The following is a 24,457-nucleotide window of genomic DNA, read 5'->3' as shown; positions in this document are numbered from 1 at the left end:
AGGAAATCAGTCATAAGCATGCTGGTTATGCTGGAGTGCGCCATGTCGACTCCCAATAGTTTTTGGTTTGCTAGCATGCCACGGGCGGTCTTATTCAGGAGGTCAGACTGAGAGTTTAGTAAGATTATGGTGTCTCTAAGCGTTGCCCCGACAGTGTGAATTTGATCGCTCTGAAAGTTTACTGCCTGTCTGAGGGCAGGGAGGTCACGTTGAATTTCACCGACTTGTTTTCTCAGGGTCTTGATACTTATTGCATTCATGCTTGTTGCTCCGAGATTGAAAAGAGTACCGAAAATATTTGCTACCGTAAGTAGCGCCCCTACAAAGCGCTTTTTCCGGACGGGAAGTCCCTTTTTCTGTTCTTCGCGAGTGCCAGAGTGTACGGTGTGTCCCGTGAGGTCCTCGCGTGTTACTGTGACCTTTTCCAATTGGGTTAGCATGTGAGTGATGTCTTCGCTAGCGTGTTGTAAGATGTCTTCAATCCAGATTTGTCCTTCCGGTTCCAACTTCTTTTTGAGGGCAACGGTGCTAAGATGTTTTTGGTACAGCATTGTGGCGTTGAGTTGTGTGTAGACTTTCTGGGTGATGGTCTTGCAGTTGGTTATCAGGAGCCCCTGCTGCTCTCGTAAGGCTATTCCCGCGTCGGGGCCTGATTTGAACAGTGGTTGTGCCGTTGTTGTGGTTATGATCATGCACAATATTGCACATAACAGGTAATCCATCCTGGAACAGACCACAAACGGTTTTGATTAGTGGGTTGTTATATTGTTAAACATAAACACAGAAAAAGATAATAATAATAGACCATTGTTTAATCTACACAATGCTATTATTCACACGTGATTAATGGCTTTCTTTGTGGTTCATGCAATTAAATTGGGTACTTGTGCTGCCCATTAAGAGGTTAATTTCTTTTAATCAGACGGTGATTCTTGCACGTCTGGTTTCTCAAATCTCTTGGGCGGCTTGTGGGGTCGGATTTGGTTTCTATGGACCCATTTGAGTATTTGGTTTTGTCCTCTTTTTATTAGGATCCTATAGGCAACAGGAGAAAGCTTTTCGACTATCTCGTAAGGCCCGGACCAGTGTGGTAGGAATTTCTTTGAAAGTTCCCCCGTTTGGGTTCGCGGGACGAAGATGTAGTACCATACTTTATCTCCTTTCTGCAGTTCGTCGGTCGATGCCTGTTTATCATAGTACGCTTTTCGTCCTATTGCGGTGGCTTGCAGATGTTTTTGCGCAAATGAGAATGCATATTTCAAATGTGCGTTTAGATCCGTTAGGTACTGGTGCGTGGTATATGCCGTAGCTAGATTGAGGTCTCCCGGTTGGTACAGTAGGTGTAGTGGGAGAGTCATTTGTCGCCCAGTCATTAACTCGAAAGGCGATACTCCTGTCGAAGTATGGGGCGTCGCTCTCATTGCCATTAGTACTAATGGGAGTTTGACGTCCCAGTCTTTTTGGTTTTCTGCTACGAACTTTTTTAGGATGGTGATTACACTTTTATTAGCTCGTTCCACTAATCCCGAGCTCTCAGGGTGATAGCTGATATGGAACTTGCATTTAATTCCCAGCAGCTTCCATATCTCTTTCATTATGTCTGCGGTAAAATGGGTTCCTCTATCGCAGTCAATCGAGACTGGGAGGCCAAATCTTGTAAAGAGATGGTTGAGTAAGAGGTGAGCAGTTGTCTGTGCCGTGTTATTTCTTGCTGGAAAGCATTCTATCCATTTGGTGAAGTTGCAAACTACATTAAGAATGTATTTCGAGCCCCTAGACGAGGGAATAAACGCGCCCATCCAATCAATCTGAATGTGTGACCATGGGAACGTGACTCCCCTACTTTGAAGTGGTGCTCTGAAGTTTGGGTTAACGGGTTGGAACTGACAGCAAGTTAAACACCCTTTCACATAGTCGGAAACATCTTTGTGCATTTCAGGCCAGAATACCACTTGTCGTAAGTGATCCAGAGTTGATTTCACCCCCCTGTGGCCTGCTGTTGGTAGATCATGGGCTATTGACATCATTATCCCCCTCTGTGTTTATTATATCGAGACTGATACAAATGAAATTTACTTTAAAACAACAGGTCGTGTATAACTTGGTATTGAAAGAGGAGAGAGAGATATACAGAATCACAGATGTCATGGACTCGTTCTCTTTGGCCAAAACCACATTAAATCAAAGCACACAGACCTTTAGACGTGGTGTGGTAATGAGTTTGGCAATATGGTGCGTCTCTGGTTCTCCTCTGTGGTTCAAAACTTCTCCGTGTGGTCTTCGGCGGACAGAGCCTTTTCGCTCGCAATAGCAAAATGTCACTTTCCCTTTTCGCTCGCAAAGCAACTCTCTTCAGCGGTCAAAGCCTCTTCACCGGGCGTGGGCAACTTCGCTGGCACAGCAATGTCACTTTTTCTCCTTTCCTTCTCCGGCAAGGCAAATGTCACTTTTCCTAGTTTAGAACAGATGTCACGGTTCTGATCCAGGCTAGCAAATGCCTTAGACTGATTGAAGTGTCGGTGCGCGCGTCTCCCCCGATGGCTCTCCTTGAGCTTCAAGTTTGGTGTTATCAAAGTCAGTTCGATTGGATTGAAACAAAAACACAGAGGCTACTAGCTTTACCTTTCTTCATTAACTCTCGTCAGAGTCTTGGAGTGTAAGTCAACGAGTGCCCTTGGTCTGGTTGATTCAAATGATTTCTTCTGCAATCCCAAATTGCTATTACTAGCATAAATCGAAACAAAACAACAAAAAGTAACGAAATACACTGCCTCGGTGAGGTAGGTTTAAAACTTAAAATAATAATTGGTTCAAACTTTACACAAAACAAGTAAAACACTGCTTGGGAGTGAACCCAAATAAAAACTAACTTTCCCGTGGTGGGTATTGCTAGTTAAACCTTCCTGCCCAGTGTAAGCTCCGCCCCCTTTCCGCATGCACTGGTGCTGTCACGTGAGAGGGACAGATATAGAGTGGGGGGGGAAGACAGAAAGAGATATGGTATGAGAGGAGTGGAGGTAGTTAAACAGTAGATTACAGTACACTATATTTTAATAGGTTGAGAATTCCTGTATTCTAGAGTTCCCAGGGTGAAATCACAAGTAATCCCTTTGATGTGATTGTATCTTTACTTTCCCATGTAGATTTTGCAGAGGGACAGAGTTTCTTGTTGTGTGAGTCTCCGCACCTGGTGTTATTCATCACCCTCTTTGAAGCATTGGTCTCCTGTTGACCAGACTAGTGGACGCTAGTAGGTCAATTTGTCAGAGGAAGGGAGAAGAGTCAGCTCTTTTCCAAATAACGTTGCTGTAAATGTGCGGGATCAGAGGTCAGATATTACGAGGCCTTTGGGTACAGCTGAGGCCCCTGATTCCTTCCTCTGCCTCAGACTCCACGGCGTCTCTCAGCCGATCCGTCAGAAAATGTTGATGGGTCAGCTATTTCCAGATAACATTGGTGTGTGTGTACACCAAACACGAGGTGAAACTTTCTCAATTTAGAAGTGGTGAAACATCGGTCCCTGGACGATGTCCTTATACGCATATGGACAGAGGTCCAGTCCCCTCAGATGAGTGGAGATATTTGAGGGCATGTCTACTACAAATCCCCCATCGGCAAACTCATGAAAGTTTCCTTTCCTGATTTTGGCGAAACCAAGGACGGCCGAAAAGGTCTACAGCACTTAAATCAATGTCATGCACTTTGATCATATGGTTTATGGCAAAGAGAACATTCTAAACCTTCATGTCTAGCTTCAATAGAGTGAAAGAAAGAGAGAGAATGTGAGGTAGATTATACTGTAAACACGTGACTTTGAGGTAGTGTAAGTACTAAGTGTACGAGGACTAATGGTAAACTTTACTCAATTGGAGACGCAACCATTAAGCTTGATTACATGAAAAGTTGCGCATTTTTAAAATGGAAAGTTATACAGAGGATTTTTATTTTTATATGAAGACACAAGGCCTTTAGTTGTTATGGATCGGTGATGTTTAGGTCTCAGTGACATTGGCATTGGTGGCCTTCAGACGGTTGTCACGGGAGAGGAGGGTCTGATTTTCGACCAACCTTTTTGTGGCTATTCGGAACGTACCGAAACGTCTCACGGCCCAGCAGGTGACAGCAATTACCACTATGTAGCTGAGAATTAGAAGCGCAAACAGCATGGAGTCTGGGGTGGACCATGAGGAGCCCACGAGAGTTAGCACGCTGGTGCTTACGTACGGTGTAGTTTTAAGGGCTTGGTCTAAAGCAGTGAGATCAACCTTTTGGATTCCTGTCTGGACCAATTTGTCAGTGGCTGGATCAATCACTACCTTGTGGTTTTGAAAGAAATCCGACATTTCTATGTCGGAGTCGTAGATATCCTCTGGTAGGTGGTACAGTACCAGATCATCTACTTGAACCAGAGTGTTTTCAGGAATATAGAGCAGAAACGTTTGGTTCGGGAGATCTACTTTTGTGGAGGTGTCGTGCAGTTCATATCGCACTGTGGCCACTAGAGAGGAGGTGTGGATTAACCACTGGTCCCCCAAGATCTCTGCTTGAGTTTCGGAGACTTGGCTCCTCGGGGTGAGTTCTGCTCGGCATTTTGACTGGTCGGGCATAGACTGAAGGCCACAGATCCCGTTAGTTGAGTCGGATATGAATGGTTTTGAGGGACAGAGGTAGTGGGCTTCTTTTGTCAAAGTGCACAGATTCAGATTGGGTGCCAGGTATAGGCCTGGACTTGTGTCATGATATGCCACCACTGGTGGCGTCATGATCCTGACGTGGGTGTCCCCTTCCCAGGAACCAACGTTGACTACATCCTTCATGCGATAGATGTTTTTTTCGTCGATTACGGGGAGTGTGAGGAGAAACACAAGCTCTCCTCTCTGGGGGTCTACTGACAAGGTGATTGCACCACCCAAAGAGTAGGCAAGGTGGCCTTGGAGATCACTTGGTTTTTCTCCAGTGCTTTTCTCGATAATTCTTTTCACCAAGGATAGAGGGGTGAGGTAAGGAGGAATTCTTCCTATAGCTAGGGAGTCTATGGACGAGCTAACCTCTCTAAGGAAATCAGTCATAAGCATGCTGGTTATGCTGGAGTGCGCCATGTCGACTCCCAATAGTTTTTGGTTTGCTAGCATGCCACGGGCGGTCTTATTCAGGAGGTCAGACTGAGAGTTTAGTAAGATTATGGTGTCTCTAAGCGTTGCCCCGACAGTGTGAATTTGATCGCTCTGAAAGTTTACTGCCTGTCTGAGGGCAGGGAGGTCACGTTGAATTTCACCGACTTGTTTTCTCAGGGTCTTGATACTTATTGCATTCATGCTTGTTGCTCCGAGATTGAAAAGAGTACCGAAAATATTTGCTACCGTAAGTAGCGCCCCTACAAAGCGCTTTTTCCGGACGGGAAGTCCCTTTTTCTGTTCTTCGCGAGTGCCAGAGTGTACGGTGTGTCCCGTGAGGTCCTCGCGTGTTACTGTGACCTTTTCCAATTGGGTTAGCATGTGAGTGATGTCTTCGCTAGCGTGTTGTAAGATGTCTTCAATCCAGATTTGTCCTTCCGGTTCCAACTTCTTTTTGAGGGCAACGGTGCTAAGATGTTTTTGGTACAGCATTGTGGCGTTGAGTTGTGTGTAGACTTTCTGGGTGATGGTCTTGCAGTTGGTTATCAGGAGCCCCTGCTGCTCTCGTAAGGCTATTCCCGCGTCGGGGCCTGATTTGAACAGTGGTTGTGCCGTTGTTGTGGTTATGATCATGCACAATATTGCACATAACAGGTAATCCATCCTGGAACAGACCACAAACGGTTTTGATTAGTGGGTTGTTATATTGTTAAACATAAACACAGAAAAAGATAATAATAATAGACCATTGTTTAATCTACACAATGCTATTATTCACACGTGATTAATGGCTTTCTTTGTGGTTCATGCAATTAAATTGGGTACTTGTGCTGCCCATTAAGAGGTTAATTTCTTTTAATCAGACGGTGATTCTTGCACGTCTGGTTTCTCAAATCTCTTGGGCGGCTTGTGGGGTCGGATTTGGTTTCTATGGACCCATTTGAGTATTTGGTTTTGTCCTCTTTTTATTAGGATCCTATAGGCAACAGGAGAAAGCTTTTCGACTATCTCGTAAGGCCCGGACCAGTGTGGTAGGAATTTCTTTGAAAGTTCCCCCGTTTGGGTTCGCGGGACGAAGATGTAGTACCATACTTTATCTCCTTTCTGCAGTTCGTCGGTCGATGCCTGTTTATCATAGTACGCTTTTCGTCCTATTGCGGTGGCTTGCAGATGTTTTTGCGCAAATGAGAATGCATATTTCAAATGTGCGTTTAGATCCGTTAGGTACTGGTGCGTGGTATATGCCGTAGCTAGATTGAGGTCTCCCGGTTGGTACAGTAGGTGTAGTGGGAGAGTCATTTGTCGCCCAGTCATTAACTCGAAAGGCGATACTCCTGTCGAAGTATGGGGCGTCGCTCTCATTGCCATTAGTACTAATGGGAGTTTGACGTCCCAGTCTTTTTGGTTTTCTGCTACGAACTTTTTTAGGATGGTGATTACACTTTTATTAGCTCGTTCCACTAATCCCGAGCTCTCAGGGTGATAGCTGATATGGAACTTGCATTTAATTCCCAGCAGCTTCCATATCTCTTTCATTATGTCTGCGGTAAAATGGGTTCCTCTATCGCAGTCAATCGAGACTGGGAGGCCAAATCTTGTAAAGAGATGGTTGAGTAAGAGGTGAGCAGTTGTCTGTGCCGTGTTATTTCTTGCTGGAAAGCATTCTATCCATTTGGTGAAGTTGCAAACTACATTAAGAATGTATTTCGAGCCCCTAGACGAGGGAATAAACGCGCCCATCCAATCAATCTGAATGTGTGACCATGGGAACGTGACTCCCCTACTTTGAAGTGGTGCTCTGAAGTTTGGGTTAACGGGTTGGAACTGACAGCAAGTTAAACACCCTTTCACATAGTCGGAAACATCTTTGTGCATTTCAGGCCAGAATACCACTTGTCGTAAGTGATCCAGAGTTGATTTCACCCCCCTGTGGCCTGCTGTTGGTAGATCATGGGCTATTGACATCATTATCAGTGGTTACAAATACACAACGTCTTCTGGTGTGGCCAGGCAAGATTAAATACTTAGTTCTTTGATCATTTGCAGTGTCGCTTGCTTATATCAAACATTAGTACAGTAACACAATCATATAACCATTGATTTCCAACCAATTCTGTTTATTATATCGAGACTGATACAAATGAAATTTACTTTAAAACAACAGGTCGTGTATAACTTGGTATTGAAAGAGGAGAGAGAGATATACAGAATCACAGATGTCATGGACTCGTTCTCTTTGGCCAAAACCACATTAAATCAAAGCACACAGACCTTTAGACGTGGTGTGGTAATGAGTTTGGCAATATGGTGCGTCTCTGGTTCTCCTCTGTGGTTCAAAACTTCTCCGTGTGGTCTTCGGCGGACAGAGCCTTTTCGCTCGCAATAGCAAAATGTCACTTTCCCTTTTCGCTCGCAAAGCAACTCTCTTCAGCGGTCAAAGCCTCTTCACCGGGCGTGGGCAACTTCGCTGGCACAGCAATGTCACTTTTTCTCCTTTCCTTCTCCGGCAAGGCAAATGTCACTTTTCCTAGTTTAGAACAGATGTCACGGTTCTGATCCAGGCTAGCAAATGCCTTAGACTGATTGAAGTGTCGGTGCGCGCGTCTCCCCCGATGGCTCTCCTTGAGCTTCAAGTTTGGTGTTATCAAAGTCAGTTCGATTGGATTGAAACAAAAACACAGAGGCTACTAGCTTTACCTTTCTTCATTAACTCTCGTCAGAGTCTTGGAGTGTAAGTCAACGAGTGCCCTTGGTCTGGTTGATTCAAATGATTTCTTCTGCAATCCCAAATTGCTATTACTAGCATAAATCGAAACAAAACAACAAAAAGTAACGAAATACACTGCCTCGGTGAGGTAGGTTTAAAACTTAAAATAATAATTGGTTCAAACTTTACACAAAACAAGTAAAACACTGCTTGGGAGTGAACCCAAATAAAAACTAACTTTCCCGTGGTGGGTATTGCTAGTTAAACCTTCCTGCCCAGTGTAAGCTCCGCCCCCTTTCCGCATGCACTGGTGCTGTCACGTGAGAGGGACAGATATAGAGTGGGGGGGGAAGACAGAAAGAGATATGGTATGAGAGGAGTGGAGGTAGTTAAACAGTAGATTACAGTACACTATATTTTAATAGGTTGAGAATTCCTGTATTCTAGAGTTCCCAGGGTGAAATCACAAGTAATCCCTTTGATGTGATTGTATCTTTACTTTCCCATGTAGATTTTGCAGAGGGACAGAGTTTCTTGTTGTGTGAGTCTCCGCACCTGGTGTTATTCATCACCCTCTTTGAAGCATTGGTCTCCTGTTGACCAGACTAGTGGACGCTAGTAGGTCAATTTGTCAGAGGAAGGGAGAAGAGTCAGCTCTTTTCCAAATAACGTTGCTGTAAATGTGCGGGATCAGAGGTCAGATATTACGAGGCCTTTGGGTACAGCTGAGGCCCCTGATTCCTTCCTCTGCCTCAGACTCCACGGCGTCTCTCAGCCGATCCGTCAGAAAATGTTGATGGGTCAGCTATTTCCAGATAACATTGGTGTGTGTGTACACCAAACACGAGGTGAAACTTTCTCAATTTAGAAGTGGTGAAACATCGGTCCCTGGACGATGTCCTTATACGCATATGGACAGAGGTCCAGTCCCCTCAGATGAGTGGAGATATTTGAGGGCATGTCTACTACAATAAGACGAAAATATCTAATGTATTGTTGGCGTGCGTTATACTGTAGCTGCATCATGTCCCATAATGTTACTGTGTACGTCATGCCACGTTAGCTTACTGTGGTACTACTAAGCTAAATACTGAATCGCGTTTTGTTACTGTACTTTCTAATCTACTGGGAGAGGAGAGCCTGTTGCATCTGAATCAATTATTTATAAGACGAAAATATCTAATGTATTGTTGGCGTGCGTTATACTGTAGCTGCATCATGTCCCATAATGTTACTGTGTACGTCATGCCACGTTAGCTTACTGTGGTACTACTAAGCTAAATACCGAATCGCGTTTTGTTACTGTACTTTCTAATCTACTGGGAGAGGAGAGCCTGTTGCATCTGAATCAATTATTTATAAGACGAAAATATCTAATGTATTGTTGGCGTTATACTGTAGCTGCATCATGTCCCATAATGATGAAAGAACGTGTGTAGTCTAGAAGATGAATCAATTATATATATTATGAATACATTGTAATATTGGTTATGTTTTCAGGCAGGTCAGACCACTCGTCAGACAGGTCAGACTACTCGTCAGACACTGACGAATGGGTTTCAGACGAGGAGGACATGGATGGGTCTGCCCAGGCATTCCATGGAGGTATGAGAACAAAATGTTCTACATTTTCAAACACTTCGATTATAGCACTATATATGTACTATATGATATGCATGCGTGGAACAGCTGAGGCCTGAGGCCTGACAGTTTTCATTTTTACCTGAGATCAGATTCTAAAAATGTCTTCTACATCCTGACATGTCCTGACATGTCCTGACATGTCAGGACATGTCAGGACATGTCAGGATGTAGAAGACATTTTTAGAATTGAGGCATGTGATCCTGACATGTCAGGATGTTTCTACATCCTGACATGTCCTGATTATAGCACTATATATGTACTATATGATATGCATGCGTGGAACAGCTGAGGCCTGCTGAGGCCTGAGGCCTGACAGTTTTCATTTTGACCTGAGATCAGATTCTAAAAATGTCTTCTACATCCTGACATGTCCTGACATGATCATATCATGATCATATATCATCATATAGTACATATATAGTGCTATAATCAGGACATGTCAGGATGTAGAAACATCCTGACATGTCCTGACATGTCAGGATCACATGCCTCAGGCCTCAGCAGGCCTCAGGCCTGACAGTTTTCATTTTGACCTGAGATCAGATTCTAAAAATGTCTTCTACATCCTGACATGTCCTGACATGTTGATAAGATGCAATAGATTTCATGTACACATTTTGATAATATTACTGTGATTATAATTTCAGCCCTGTCTGATGATCACCACCACCAGCCTTCAACCAGTGCTGCTGCAGTTTCACACGGATGGGGTGAGTTTAGAATGTGATCCTAGTTTACTACGCACTACATCCAGTACAATGTAATTTAAATGTCACAATGCAAACACATGTACTATTGTACTGACATTATATGCAGGCTAACAATATCTGCATTTGATATCTGTGCTTATTGTAAGTCTCTTCAATAGAATTGATATATGTACATATTTTGATATTTTACTGTGATTTTTATTTCAGCCATATCTGATTCTGATGACCAGTTGTCACAGCCATTGTCCAGGGCTGCTGCTGATGACATTGACCGGCCATCACCTGTTGATGATGCTTCTGGCTTCTGGTTTGGGTGAGTTTTGCATGTGATCCTAGTTTGCTATGCACCACATTTGATTATAAATGTAAATTTACTATGACAGTACTTTTACTTTATGACAGTACAGTAAATGAAGGCTAACTACATGTGCTTGGACCTAAATGCCTGCATTGATCTACATTTCAGACATGCTGCTGCTGCTGGATGATGAACGGCCCTCAACCAGTTCTGCAGAGCCTGTTGCCAGCGAGCTGGGTGAGACTTATTTTGAGAATCAGATTTATTGTCACATCACAGGTTTACAGAGTAAAAAAGGTGTGAGCATAGCAGAATGTATACAGTAGCCTACCACACAAATAAAAATGTATTTTATTGTAATTTTGTATGTATTTATAATGTAGATGGTGACCGTCCAGCTGAGGCAGCAGCGGAATGGTCGGATGTTGGCTGGAAACCCCACCACATCCCCTTCACCGGCTCCCCGGGTGCCCATTACGGACCGCTGGCGGCCGACAGTGATCCGGTGGAGTTCTTCCGGCTGTACCTGACTGATGAGATGCTGGCCGACATCGTGGTGCAGACCAACCTGTATGCTGAGATATGTATATCTAAGGTAAAATTATGAAATTTAGATGATTTTTTCTTTTCAGATTTTTTCTTTTCAGATTTTTTTTTCTTCAGATTTTTATCTATACTATTTTTTTTTTCTTTTGCAGGTCCCTGCAGAGTTCATCCACTCGAGAGTGTGGCGGTGGAGAGAGGTCACCTTGACGGAGCTCAAGAACTTCCTGGCCCTCTACTTCCTCACCGGTGTCATAGTGTTGCCCCGCCTGGAGCTGTACTGGAGCACTGATGAGGTTCTTTCTACGCCCTTCTTCAACCGGACCATGGCCCGTGACCGCTTCCAGTTGCTACTAAGGTTCCTCCACTTCTCAGACAATGGGGCAGGGAACGCAGCGGACAGGCTGTATAAGGTGAGGCCAGTGCTGGACTACTTGTTGGCCAAGTTCAAGGACCTGTTCACACCTTCAGAGAACATCTCTATAGATGAAGGAATGATGCTCTGGAGGGGGAGGTTAGCCTTCCAAGTTTACAACCCTCAGAAGCCTATAAAATATGGCCTGAAGTCGTACATACTTTGTGACAGCAAGACCGGTTATTGTTATAACGTTAAGCCCTATGTAGGGCAAAAGTCACCATTGATTCCGACAGTTGAACACCTAATGGGTGACTTGAAAGATAAGGGTTATCGATTGTACATGGACAATTACTACAATAGTGTCAAAATGTGTGACCATCTTAGAGGGTTGGGAACGCATGTGTGTGGGACTCTGAGAAAGCACCGGGGAGAACCTCCTGCAATTCGAGATGTCACCATCGGCCAGCTGGCACCTGGAGAGCTAGTCATGCGGCATAACAATAATGTCATGATTGTTGCATGGAGGGACAAAAAGATTGTGAAGGTTGTGAGTACTCTACATCCCAACGACATGGTCACAGTCCAGGAGAGGGAAAAGGGGAGGGCGGTCAGAAGAGAGCTGATAAAGCCTGCAGCCATTGCCGCGTACAACACGTACATGAATGGGGTTGACCGGTTAGACCAGATGATATCTTATTATCCATTTACCCGCAGAACATACAAGTGGACAAAAAAAATTGTAATGTATATGTTTAGCATTGCCATGTACAATGCATTCGTCCTCTACAAGGTCGCCACAAGGAGGTCCACCAAAAGAAGGACTCTGTTATCCTTCCTGATCAGCATCGTGAAGGCATGGGGCAACTTGAGGGATGTTCAGCCGGGTGCAGAGGGGGGGGAGCAGGTGGGAGAGCCGCTGGGAGAGCCGATGGGAGAGCAGCCGGGTGCAGTGGGGGGGGAGGAAGCCCCTGGAGAGCAGCCGGGTGCAGTGGGGGGGGAGGAAGCCCCTGGAGAGCAGCCGGGTGCAGTGGGGGGGAGAGAGCCCCTAGAGCCCTAAGGTCAGCGAGGGGGGGAGCCCAAAGGTCAGCGAGGGTGGGTGCAGTGGGGGGAGCCCGTAGGCCACCACGCCAAGACCCTAACAGCAGGCTAAATGTACAGTTGGGAGACCATGAGCCGATTAGAATCCCCCCAGTCCCTGGCGCCCGCAAAGAGAAGCCTCAAAGGCGGTGTCGGGTTTGCAGCATTCGTGGTGAACGGCATGAGACGCGCTTCATGTGCAAAAAATGTGAGGTGCCCCTGCATCCAGGAAAGTGTTTCCACAAGTACCACACGAAAAATAATTACAATGTCTAATTTTGTTGTGTTTTTTACATTTATTTTGACTGAACTTTATATTGTTGTGTTTTTTATGTTTATTTTGACTGAACTTTATCTTGTGTATTTTGTACGATTATTGCAGTAAGCGACCCACTGATATATAGTGGGCATTTTGTACGATTATTGCAGTAAGCGACCCACTGATATATAGTGGGCATTTTGTACGATTATTGCAGTAAGCGACCCACTGATATATAGTGGGCATTTTGTAAGATTATTGCAGTAAGCGACCCACTGATATATAGTGGGCACATTGTATTGCTCAGAGAAGCACTTTATCTCCTTCAGTTTAGGCTCTGAGTGCCAATTCTCCCATTATAAAAAAGAGAGGGCGATTTTTTGTGTAAAAAAAAAAAAAAAAAAGTAAAAAAAGAGGGCGATTTTTTTGTGTAAAAAAATGTAAAAAAATAAAATATTGTAAAAAAAGAATATATATAATTATTATTATTATATATATATATTTTTTTAATTACGTCTTGTCGTCTTTGGCACTCAGTGCAAAGACGTCGGGGTTACGGGATTACGTCCCTGGCACTTATCCTGATTTATAAATACTTTTGTTTTGTTTTATTATGTTTATGTTTACTTTCTTTTATTTATATTGTGTATTTTTTATGATTATTGCAGTAAGCAACCACTGATATAGTGGCCACGTTGATTTCCCCCCCCCCAGACAGACCAAACTGCAAATAAAAGGTTTACATGACTTTCTGCCTCAGTCCGATTTTTATTATTGCAGTAGAAGTTTACAGACAAAACCGTAAATAAAAGGTTTACATGACTTTCTGCCTCAATCCGTATATAGTGAAAAGAATATGGGACAGAGTTGCACCGCTCACTTCACAGGGGTGTGATTTTTATTATTACAGTAGAAGTTCACAGACCAAACTGTAAATGGGTTTACATGACTTTCTGCCTCAGTCCGTATATCCGTGTAGCGAGCTGTAGTGAATAAGTAGAGAACAGAGTTGCACCGCTCACTTCACAGGGGTGTGATTTGTATTATTACAGTAGAAGTATTTTTCTTATGAAAGCAGAGAGTCTTATGTTTCATACGGTATATAGTATGTATATGTAGCTATAGGCCTTATTTTGTGAATATTGGCGCAGTTCAGGTCCATGTTTTAGTCTTAGTTATCTCTGGTGGGCACAAGCTGAATTCAATGACCAATTACTGTCAAACTGTATATGTGTACAATGTGTGCCGTTATCCTCCTAAAAGTAGACATTCAGGGCTTTCATTTGGTGTATGGTATATATATGTACCATACATGTACCATATGTATATGGTATTTGTGCTCATATTTATATCGGTCTGTTGAACTGAAAAAAAAACAAAAAAAAACTGAACTGAAATGTCGGTCAACTTCAACCTTCCATATCTCTGCTGTTTTTTCAAGCGAGCAGTGTGCACCCAAAAGCAGGTGTTAGAAAAAGGTCTATCTCCAGAATGGAAGATGGTAGAATCATAATTATTTTAATTTTAAATTGAAGTGGACAAGTGTGGCTTTCTTTTGATTTATGTGGTGTGATTCTCACTATAAGAGGCCCCTCGCTGTGGGCCCCTAAACATTTTCAAAAGTCCAATGTTAATCGCCTTAGCACCACCAATCCTCACACCAATTTCACACTGTAGCACTCAATGTGTTAAGATATTTGGCATAAATGCTGAGGTATGAAATCGTCCCCATTTCGATAACTAAACACTAAGTTTAGTTCCCTGGCTAGAAATAACGTCTGATGTCTGTCTGTGATTCACCCTAAAGCCATTCCTTTTAAACAGTGCAGCCAACGTGTTTGTGTATTTGTGTGTGTGCGCACGTTTTTACAGATCTTATATTTTGAACCAGGTGATGTATGTGTGTCCATCATAATATGTCTGTCTATCAGTCTCTCTGTCAAACAAGTGCTTGATAAAATATATTTTACATTGTCAAAGCACAATATTACGTGCATGTGTAACCATTTGTTGCACGAGACATGGTACGTGCACCACTGGACAAAAGGATTAAGTAATCTGTCCAGGAAGGTTCAACTAAAGGGTGTTATTTTAACACATGCTGTGTTCTCTATTCTCATCCATGCTAAACCCCTTATCCCTAATTAACTACTTTGTATTTTTTGTTTTACTATTTTGAAAAACATTTTGGAATAGTTGAAATAGTAGTGGTGTCAAAAAATATCGATATGGATCGATAATCGATTTTAACATTAACGATGCGACTACATCGATGCACGTATGTCTGGAACGGTCCATATAGTGTCTGTATCGATTTGTATTGGTTCGATCCTAAAGTTATATATCGATTCAACTGCAGTAACTGCGAGAAAAACACAGAAGTACAAGCCCACAACACCGTGCATTGCGACGGGTAGACAACTTGTAGATCTGCTACTTCCTGCGCAGGAAAGCGGCGCGTGCTTATGACGCTAGCACGCAACTATGCGACACAGAAGCGACACCGCATGAGCAACTGCAATAGAATACAGCCGTACACAACATGAAAGAAAACAACTGCAATAGAATACAGCCGTACACAACATGAAAGAAAACAACTGCAATAGAATACAGCCGTACACAACATGAAAGAAATCAACTGCAATAGAATACAGCCGTACACAACATGAAAGAAAACAACTGCAATAGCATACAGCCGTACACAACATGAAAGAAAACAACTGCAATAGCATACAGACATACACATCATGAAAGAAAACAACTGCAATAGAATACAGCCGTACACAACATGAAAGAAAACAACTGCAATAGAATACAGCCGTACACAACATGAAAGAAAACAACTGCAATAGCATACAGCCGTACACAACATGAAAGAAAACGGCATTTATAGCGGTGGGTCCTGTCTTAAATCCTTTTTTGGAAAAGTTTGAGAGGAAAACTAGACAAAACGAAGGCAATTTGTAAGCTTTGTCGAACAGCTGTTCCATACAAAAGCGCCACAACTAATCTGAAGACGCATCTGCAGAGGAAGCATGGCATTACCGAGCAGTCACTAGATGGCGACGCGCCCACAACAACACAACACAAAAGAAGACACGGCTATTACAGTTTTTCCAGTCAGAACTTCCCCACAACTCACCATTTCACAGATACACGTGTGCCAGCGTTGTACATACGTCAAAGTCAAGAAAGAAGTTGAACAAGCAATGGCAAATGCAGAGCGAGTGCCTATAACAACAGATGCTTGGACCTCACATGCAACAAATCAAAGGAGGGGATGCTGTGAGCAAGAACACTCTTGAAGACAGTGACCTTGTAGATGCTGAAGCCATAGTCAAGTTGATGGCAGATGTTAAACTTTTGACCACTGTTATGTGTGAGGATGATCTCAATGATTGCCCCCCTCCAAGTTAAACTTGCAAAGCACTTTGTGGCATCTGCTGCGGACACAGAAGTCATTGCAGCCATGAAGAAGGTGTTCATGGATGACTTTCAGAAACGGTACACAGAAAACGGCATCCAGGATCTAATCTACACTGCAGCAGCTCTGGACCCTCGCTTCAAGCTGTTGCCATTCCTGAGTGACCATGAGGCCGAGAGGATCTTCCTGAAACTGACAAATGCAGCCCAGGAAAAGGTAACATAGCACCCCCCCCCTATCAAATACACTCATTCAATCAACACTATGACAATATCAATTATTAGTTACAGTGCATTCTAATAGAGCTGCCTTGAATGTGTTGCTGTTAGTCATTCACACAACATGAATTGATATTAGTTACAGCAGTGCATTGAACAGAGCTTATATTGATGCTAGTCATTGTCATTCAGTCAACACAATATTGATTATCATTAGTTTTACAGTGCATTTTAACAGAGCTTGAATGTATTGCTGCTAGACTAGTCATTAGCTTTTTGTTTTTAAATTAAGTGGGAAACATTTCTCTGATTGTTGATCTAATCTCATATGTGACTTCATACATAATTGTGTCATTAGGAAGCAGAGGATGTAAACGGGCCAGAAGAACATCCAGCGCAGAGTGATCCAATGCAGAGATAGATCAGGGAGACCCCACTCCTGCTTCTCGTTGGTCCCCAGATCCAGCGCCTCAGGGAGACCCCGCTCCTGCTCCTGCAGATCCAGACATCGGCATCGTTAGTCCCCAGATCCAGGATGAGCCAAAAGGTGTTTTTATTCACTGTGAGCAGATTGAGATATTGCATAATAGTAAGGTGAAAGAAAAGCACTCGAGTGGTGGAATACAAAACAATGAATACACAGTGACGGTACGTATTATTTATTTTCTATTTCAGATGATGACCGTCCTCCCAAAAAGAAGAAACGTGGGGCTCTGAATCAGCTGTTCGGAGAAATCTTTCAAGTTAGAACAACAGCAAGATCTTCAAGGGAGAAAGCTATCGAGGAAGTCACAAGGTAATTCAATTAACCTTAATCTTATTACTTTATCTTATTTAGTAGGATTACTTTATCTTATTTCGTTTTTATGTAATGTCAATTGAATATTACCTCTATGGCTCTATTATTATCCTGTGTATATATTATTGATGGTCAGTAATATTGCCTTGCTTATGGCTTGAACCTGCAGGAGTGAATGACAAACCCTCTTGATTTTTTTTTCTTTCTTTTGTAATTGTTTTTTTGAAGGGACAGACAGTAGGCTGACAGGAAACGGGAGAGAGATGGGGGGGAAGACATGCAGTAAAGGCCGTGTCGGGCTCGGGAGTCGAACCCGCGGCACACTGTGACTGGATTACCCAGACGGTTACGCCACCGCCTGGGCCACCCTCTTGATTCTTAAAGGTGCAGACAGCGGGATCCTTTGCCCCCGGATGAAGACCCAGAAAGTCCGGCAGGCAGCCCAGGCGAAAAAGAAATATATTTAGTATACTTTTTTAAAGTATACTAAATGTACTTATTTGTACTTGAAACTATTTGAATTTAAATTGTGCTATTTTGAAACTACTTAAGTTGTACTTTTTATACTTAAGTTGCACTTAAGATGTGCTAAAACATACCTTAAATATATATTTTCTATACTTTTTAACCCTTTTGTGACCAAAAAATTTTGTTAAATTGAAAATATACTTCCAGTATCCCAAGTATACTTTTGAAAAGCATACTTAAATTATATTCATAGTGTATTTTCGAATATATCGAGTGTATATCAAGTATTAAATAAACGCATTTAAAATATACTACCAAAGTGTTAATAGAATAACATTATGAACTAATGTGCTTAAAATATACTTTATCTCGAATACACTATCAGATCTACTTAAACATATCTTAAATATATTTTTTCTATACTTTTTAACCCTTTTGTGACAAAAAATAGTGTTAAATTGAAAATATACTTCCAGTATCCCAAGTATACTTTTTCCGATGAGTGAAAAGCATACTTATATTATATTTATAGTGTATATCAATTATTAAATAAATACATTTAAAATATACTACCAATGTGTTAATATAATAACATTACAAACTAATGTGCTTAAAACATATTTGATAGTATACTTGAAAGTAATACAAGTATACTTCAAATTAATGACTTTTATACTTTTTTTAAGCATTATATATAATATATATGCAAATAATATATGCAAATTTATACTTTTCCAAAGTATATATATATTATATATATACTTCGGAAAAGTATACATTTGCATATATTTGCATATATAACTCTTAATTGGAGCAACCATGTTACTATACATATGAATGGGAAATGGGGAGAGAGACTGACCAAACCAACAGACATTTAGATTCATGGTTTTACTAACAAATCACATAAAACAACATAAATCACCAAATAACTTCACAACAAAACCCTAAACACAATGACCCATAACATAACTCCAGTATACATTATAATATTCAAATAATAACACAAATAAGAACAATAACACACGGTCCTTGGCGCCCCAGTGTATGCTGGGAAATGGACTTCCTCTAGCCACTCCCATTTCACCTGCCAGTATTTATAGCACATTAGTACTTAATATACTTAAACTTAATATACTGAAAGTTTATACTTGTATTGTATTTATAATGTATTAAAAATACAATCTACGAATATATTTACTTAAAATATACTAAGAGTGCATTTAAAAAATACAATCTACAAATATATTTTTAATTATTATATTAAAGTACATCTTACAATAAATGCATGTTCAGATTAACTTGCTATGAATATATTGCTAATGGACTTAAATTATAATAATCACAAATGTATTTTTTATTATATTAAAGTACATCTTACAATACATGCATGTTCAGGAGAACTTGCTATGAATATATTGCTAATGGACTTAAAATATAATAATCACAAATGTATTTTTAATTATTATATTAAAGTACATCTTACAATAAATGCATGTTCAGGAGAACTTGTTGTGAATATATTGATAAAGTACTTAAAATATAATCATCACAAATGTATTTGTGATTATATGTATTTAAGTTAGACAAAAGTAAAGAATGCACTCATGAAAAGCATATTTTCATACTATTTGAAATATATTTCTCATTTAGTACACTTATCACAAATGTGCTAAATCACAAATTAATTTATGTTCACTTATATTATATTTAGCAAAAATGTACTATTAATATGATTAGAGACACTACAAGTATACATTTAACATACTTTCTGTGCTAAAAGTGTACTTAAGTATGGAATAAATATATTTATTTTTCGCCTGGGAGGGCATGCCCGGCAGGTGGATGTCTTCTCTTGCAAAGAAATACCTCTGTATACCAGAAATACTTCTGTGTACCAGCCACCAGTAGTAGAAATACCTCTGTGTACCAGCCACCAGTAGTAGAAATACCTCTGTGTACCAGCCACCAGTAGTAGAAATACCTCTGTATACCAGCCACCAGTAGTAGAAATACCTCTGTATACCAGCCACCAGTAGTAGAAATACCTCTGTATACCAGCCACCAGTAGTAGAAATACCTCTGTATACCAGCCACCAGTAGTAGAAATACCTCTGTATACCAGCCACCAGTAGTAGAAATACCTCTGTATACCAGCCACCAGTAGTAGAAATACCTCTGTGTACCAGCCACCAGTAGTAGAAATACCTCTGTGTACCAGCCACCAGTAGTAGAAATACCTCTGTATACCAGCCACCAGTAGTAGAAATACCTCTGTATACCAGCCACCAGTGTGGCATCAGAAGGAGTTTTCTGCACTGCAGGAGACATCGTTTCTGCTCAACGCAGTGTACTCGCACACGATCACATCGATCAGTTGATTTTCCTTACGAAGAATCTTGACAAGCAAATGTCTTAAAGAAGCCTACACAGTCTCACGCACACACACACGCACGCGCGCACACACACACACACACACACACACACACACACACACACACACACACACACACACACACACACACACACACACACACACAGACGTGACATGTTACAGCACAGTGTTCATAGTAAGAGGAGCTAATGCCAGACAGTGCACTCAGATTAGATTGTGTCAGGTAATCAAAGCCACTTTTTAAAAATGTTATTTGTATGGTAGTTAGTTATTTATTTGTCAGCCCCATACAAACAAATTTATTTTGACTTTATTATATACTGTTTGCACTAAAATGTTGCACTTACTGTACTGTTATATTATGACATTGGAGTTAGAAGGTGGATTTCTTTGAAATTGTGTTATTTTATTGACTTAATATAACAGCAGGAGCTTTGCAAAGTACAGGGATTTATTGCACTGTAGACTAGACTGTTAAAATGTTCATGTTTTTCATATTTCTCCATAACAGAAGGAGATTTGCAAAGTACATGGATTGATTGCACTCTAAACTAGACTGTACTGAAGCCAGAAGATGGCTATTGTGATCTTTTTCATATTTCATCTGACTAAGCAACTGCCTATCTGCCAAGCGGAATTGTAATGTAAATGTAGACTACTAGACTCAGACTGTACTGAAGCCAGTAGAAACACAAACATATTTCTTGTGTTTCTTTTCATGTTTCTAGTACCTGCCAAAGTGAAGGTCTTAGACATGGGTGTGTACTGTGTGGGACAGACTTCCATTCCATGTCAGTATGTTTTGTAGTACAGTAAGTAAGTATTTCTTGTATACAACACGATGATGTAATACTAAATGAAACTCGATACATTTGTCATCCATATTTTGTTGTTCCCAATCTTAATAGTCTTATGACATATCTATTTGATGGTCAGCAATGCTACTTTACAGATGGCTTCAAATAAAAAATGAAAAAAAGGTTTACTGTGTTTCGTTCTGTGTCTAAATGCATCGTCTCTGATTGGCATCGTAGCCCATGCGTATCGATACGTATCGAATTGTCTTGTAAGAGACAGATGCACACCCCTATACAATAGATGCACACCCCTATACAATAGAGATGCACCCCCCCTATACAATAGATATTTCTTCCTCGGGAGACTAATAAAGTATATATCATAGATGCACACCCCTATACAATAGCCAATCTACAAGCTCACAACGTGTCTGTCGATGTAGATTGGCTATTTTAACTATTCAAAAAATGTTTTTCAGGTAGTTAAAAAAGGCAAAGTAGTTTAGGGATAAGGGGTTTAGCATGGAGATATGTATTTGTGTATGTATGTCTATATATATACTAGATTTTCGCGGCCGCTCATCCCAGAGTTACGTTGCCGCGCACTATGGGAAGAAGGAAATTGCGGGAGTTGACTCCACATGTAACGGATGGGTTATTAGTTATTATTATGTGTCCTTATTAGTGTAGTGTAGTGTAGTCAACACGTTATGGCTCATACACACTGCCCAGTATTTGCTCCGATTATGCTGTCGGGGAGCATTTTTGGCGCTGGCCGACAAAACCGCTGATCTGACGTTAAGCAGTGCCCAAAAGTTAGATCACGATCTACCAGTATAGACAGGGCTGCACATAAGTGGTGCGCCACCAAATGCGCTGTCAATCAAGCGCCAGGAAGCGCTTCTGCGTACCAACAGCCGGGGCCGCCTAGAATGATTATTATGGCCAGAATACTAGTACATTCTGTGGCGAGGGCATTTCCCACCGACTGCCACTCAAAGTGGCTACTGGCCAATCACAGCGCGTCCTTACTCAAAAGGGGGAGGATTCCATGCTACTACTGTAGTCCCCGGTGTAAAAGGGCATGCTTTGGATGCTTTGCACTCTTCCCATTTGCTGCTGTGCTTGTGTTTGTTTTCCGGCTGCTGGAGCAGCATGGTTGCTCGTGTGCGATGCCGTCTCAGACTCAGAACCCGAATCCGAGGCAGAAACCATATTAGCGTCTCTCACAGCCTAGGCACCGGCCAGCGACTTTTTACGGGTACTAAGGTTTTAGTTCCGACATAGTGGAGTGGGAAGAGTTTAAAGCATTGCGGACTGGCACTGCTGCTGCCCAACATGAACACCGTGTCTCGACATACTGTCCCTTATTATCGTAAAGTCGGGTAGTGTACACTGTTTATTTTTGCACCGAGGAGCCATGTGTGTCTGACTGTCTGACTACGTACGTCGCCTCAGCTAAAAACAAAAGGGAACTAGGGAAGCCTGATGTATGCTTCGCCGTACGATGTGTCGCATGTTAAAAAAAAGCTGATCTGCAAGCTCACAACGTGTTGTGACACGTTGTGAGCTTGCAGATCAGCTTTTTTCAGCTAGTAGATCGGTTATTTAAATACAAAATAATAAAAAAAATCTAAATATTGCTTTGATGCTCATATTATCCTTAGGAAGTGTTAAGTTGTTTTTATTATAATATGCATTCCATAGGGCTGGACCACACATGGACCTAGATTTTAGCAAATTTAGATTTTTTAAATAATGGGATGAATCTACAACAAGAGCCATTCTAGGGCTAAATCTAGAGTTGCAATACCCTCCATTGACTCCCCACTCATCCAATAAATATTGTTTTGCTATAAGTTATTCATCCCTCTTTTATCCATCCGGCGAGATGGGTCGCCGCATTTTAGGAGCACCAAGAAACTCCTCCAGGTGCTCCTCTGAGTACTAGAATAAGCAAAATCGTGAGGCGACAATTCCTCTTTCCTTGTTCCTCTTCTCCTGCAGGAGATCAGATTCTGAGAGCTAGTGTGGGCCTATTAGAAGACAGGCCAGTGTTGCCAGGTTTGCGAATTGTAAGCGAGTTGTAGTGTGTGTAAGTAGCATGGTTAAAGGCCTTGTTTCTGGGCCTGTTGGGGCAACAGCATAGGCAACAGTGGTTAGTCTTCCGTGTAGGGAAGCCTCGGGGGTGTGGGTGCTTTGGGCGATAGTGTTTGTAGTAAACAAATGCATTGCCGGCGTGAGTGTGGAAGGGAGGCATTTTTGGTGGCAGTGCAATGAGCATTGTTTGGCGTGTGGTGTTGAGTGTTGGCGTTGGGCGCGATAGGAGGAACCGAACACTGCGAAGGGTAAGTGTGTGACGTCACTGCCGTGTGAGTGTGTGTGGGTGTAGTGTGTAAGATGGTGTTGTAGGTGTTGCAATAGTGACGTAGCTGTTGTGGCTTTGGGTTTCTTGCCATGTGTTGGGTACAACTTCTCACTTGTTATAATAGATACCAGATGTGATAGATATATATATATATATATATATATATATATATATATATATATATATATATATATCTCAGTCTCTCTCACACACACACACACACACACACACACACACACACACACACACTCACCCTTACTGAATTGTTTCTACTGTTGATTTCCACAGAGCACCACAGGGAGAGGTCTCCCGTATCTATAGAGATGGCCTCCAAAAGACATTCAACGGTGTCAGAGGAACAGCCAGAGGTGGACCAGAGACTTGTACAGTTTGATGCGAAGATGCAACCTGTAGTTAAGTTGTACCGTATAGGTATGTGCTGTTTTGTTTACTTACTTACATAACTTATTCTTATCCGTAGTCTGGTTGCGGGGGCAACAGCTCCACCAGAGTGTTCCAGACTTCCCTCTCCAGAGCAACATTAGTGACTTCCTCCTGGGGGATACCGAGACGTTCCAAGGGTCTGGTCTTGGTCTGCCCCGGGGTCTCCTCCCAGTGGGACGTGCCTCGAGGACCTCCCTAGGGAGACGCCCGAGAGGCATCCTAACTAGATGCCCGAACCACCTAAGCTGGCTCCTTTCCAGGAAAATAAGCAGCGACTCTACTCAAGTGACTGAACTTCTCACCCTATCTCTAAGGGAGATGCCAGCCACCCGTTGAAGAAAACTCATTTTGGCCGCTTGTATTCGTAACCTTATTCTTTCGGTCATGACCCACACTTCATGACCATAGGTGAGAGTAGGAGCGAAGATTGCTCGGTAGACAGAGAGCTTTGCCTTCTGGCTCAACTCTCTCTTCGTCACAACAGTGCGGTACAGGGACTGCAATACCGCCCCTGCCGCTCCGATTCACCGGCTGATCTCCGTCCTCCCCTCACTCGTGAACAAGACCTTGAGATACATGAACACCTTAACCAAACACAAACAAAGTTGATTCAGACAATATAGAGCATCACAAAACTCGTACCGTTTAATTATTTTAATAAGTGTTTACTTCCCGTTGATTTTACTATTTGAAGATCCGGATCCACGGATTGAGTCCGAGTTTTCTTCCTAATAAAAATGGCGAACGTCTCATTACCAACGATCTGGTGTGCGACCATAGGTTGGCAAGAGCACCATCTAGTGTAAAAACAAAACATATTTCCCTTTCAAAAT

The 24,457-nt window shown here is 42.0% G+C and overlaps 1 protein-coding gene across 1 annotated transcript in view; it reads left to right on the top strand.

Annotated features, from left to right (window-relative positions):
* The window catches only part of LOC310877016 (uncharacterized protein), a gene marked incomplete at both ends in the record, with an annotated part of 78,076 nt that overhangs the window by 8,683 nt on the left and 44,936 nt on the right, over positions 1-24,457 (top strand). Inside the window, one exon of the mRNA XM_083790662.1 lies at positions 23,469-23,612. Within this exon, the coding sequence (XP_083646788.1) occupies positions 23,469-23,612 (144 nt within the window). The remainder of the gene's footprint in view (positions 1-23,468; positions 23,613-24,457) is intronic.

The sequence above is a fragment of the Protomyctophum parallelum genome (assembly GCF_964188405.1).
Source record: "Protomyctophum parallelum genome assembly, chromosome: 19".
Lineage (NCBI taxonomy): Eukaryota > Metazoa > Chordata > Actinopteri > Myctophiformes > Myctophidae > Protomyctophum > Protomyctophum parallelum.
This window is presented reverse-complemented; position numbering and strand designations above follow the sequence as displayed.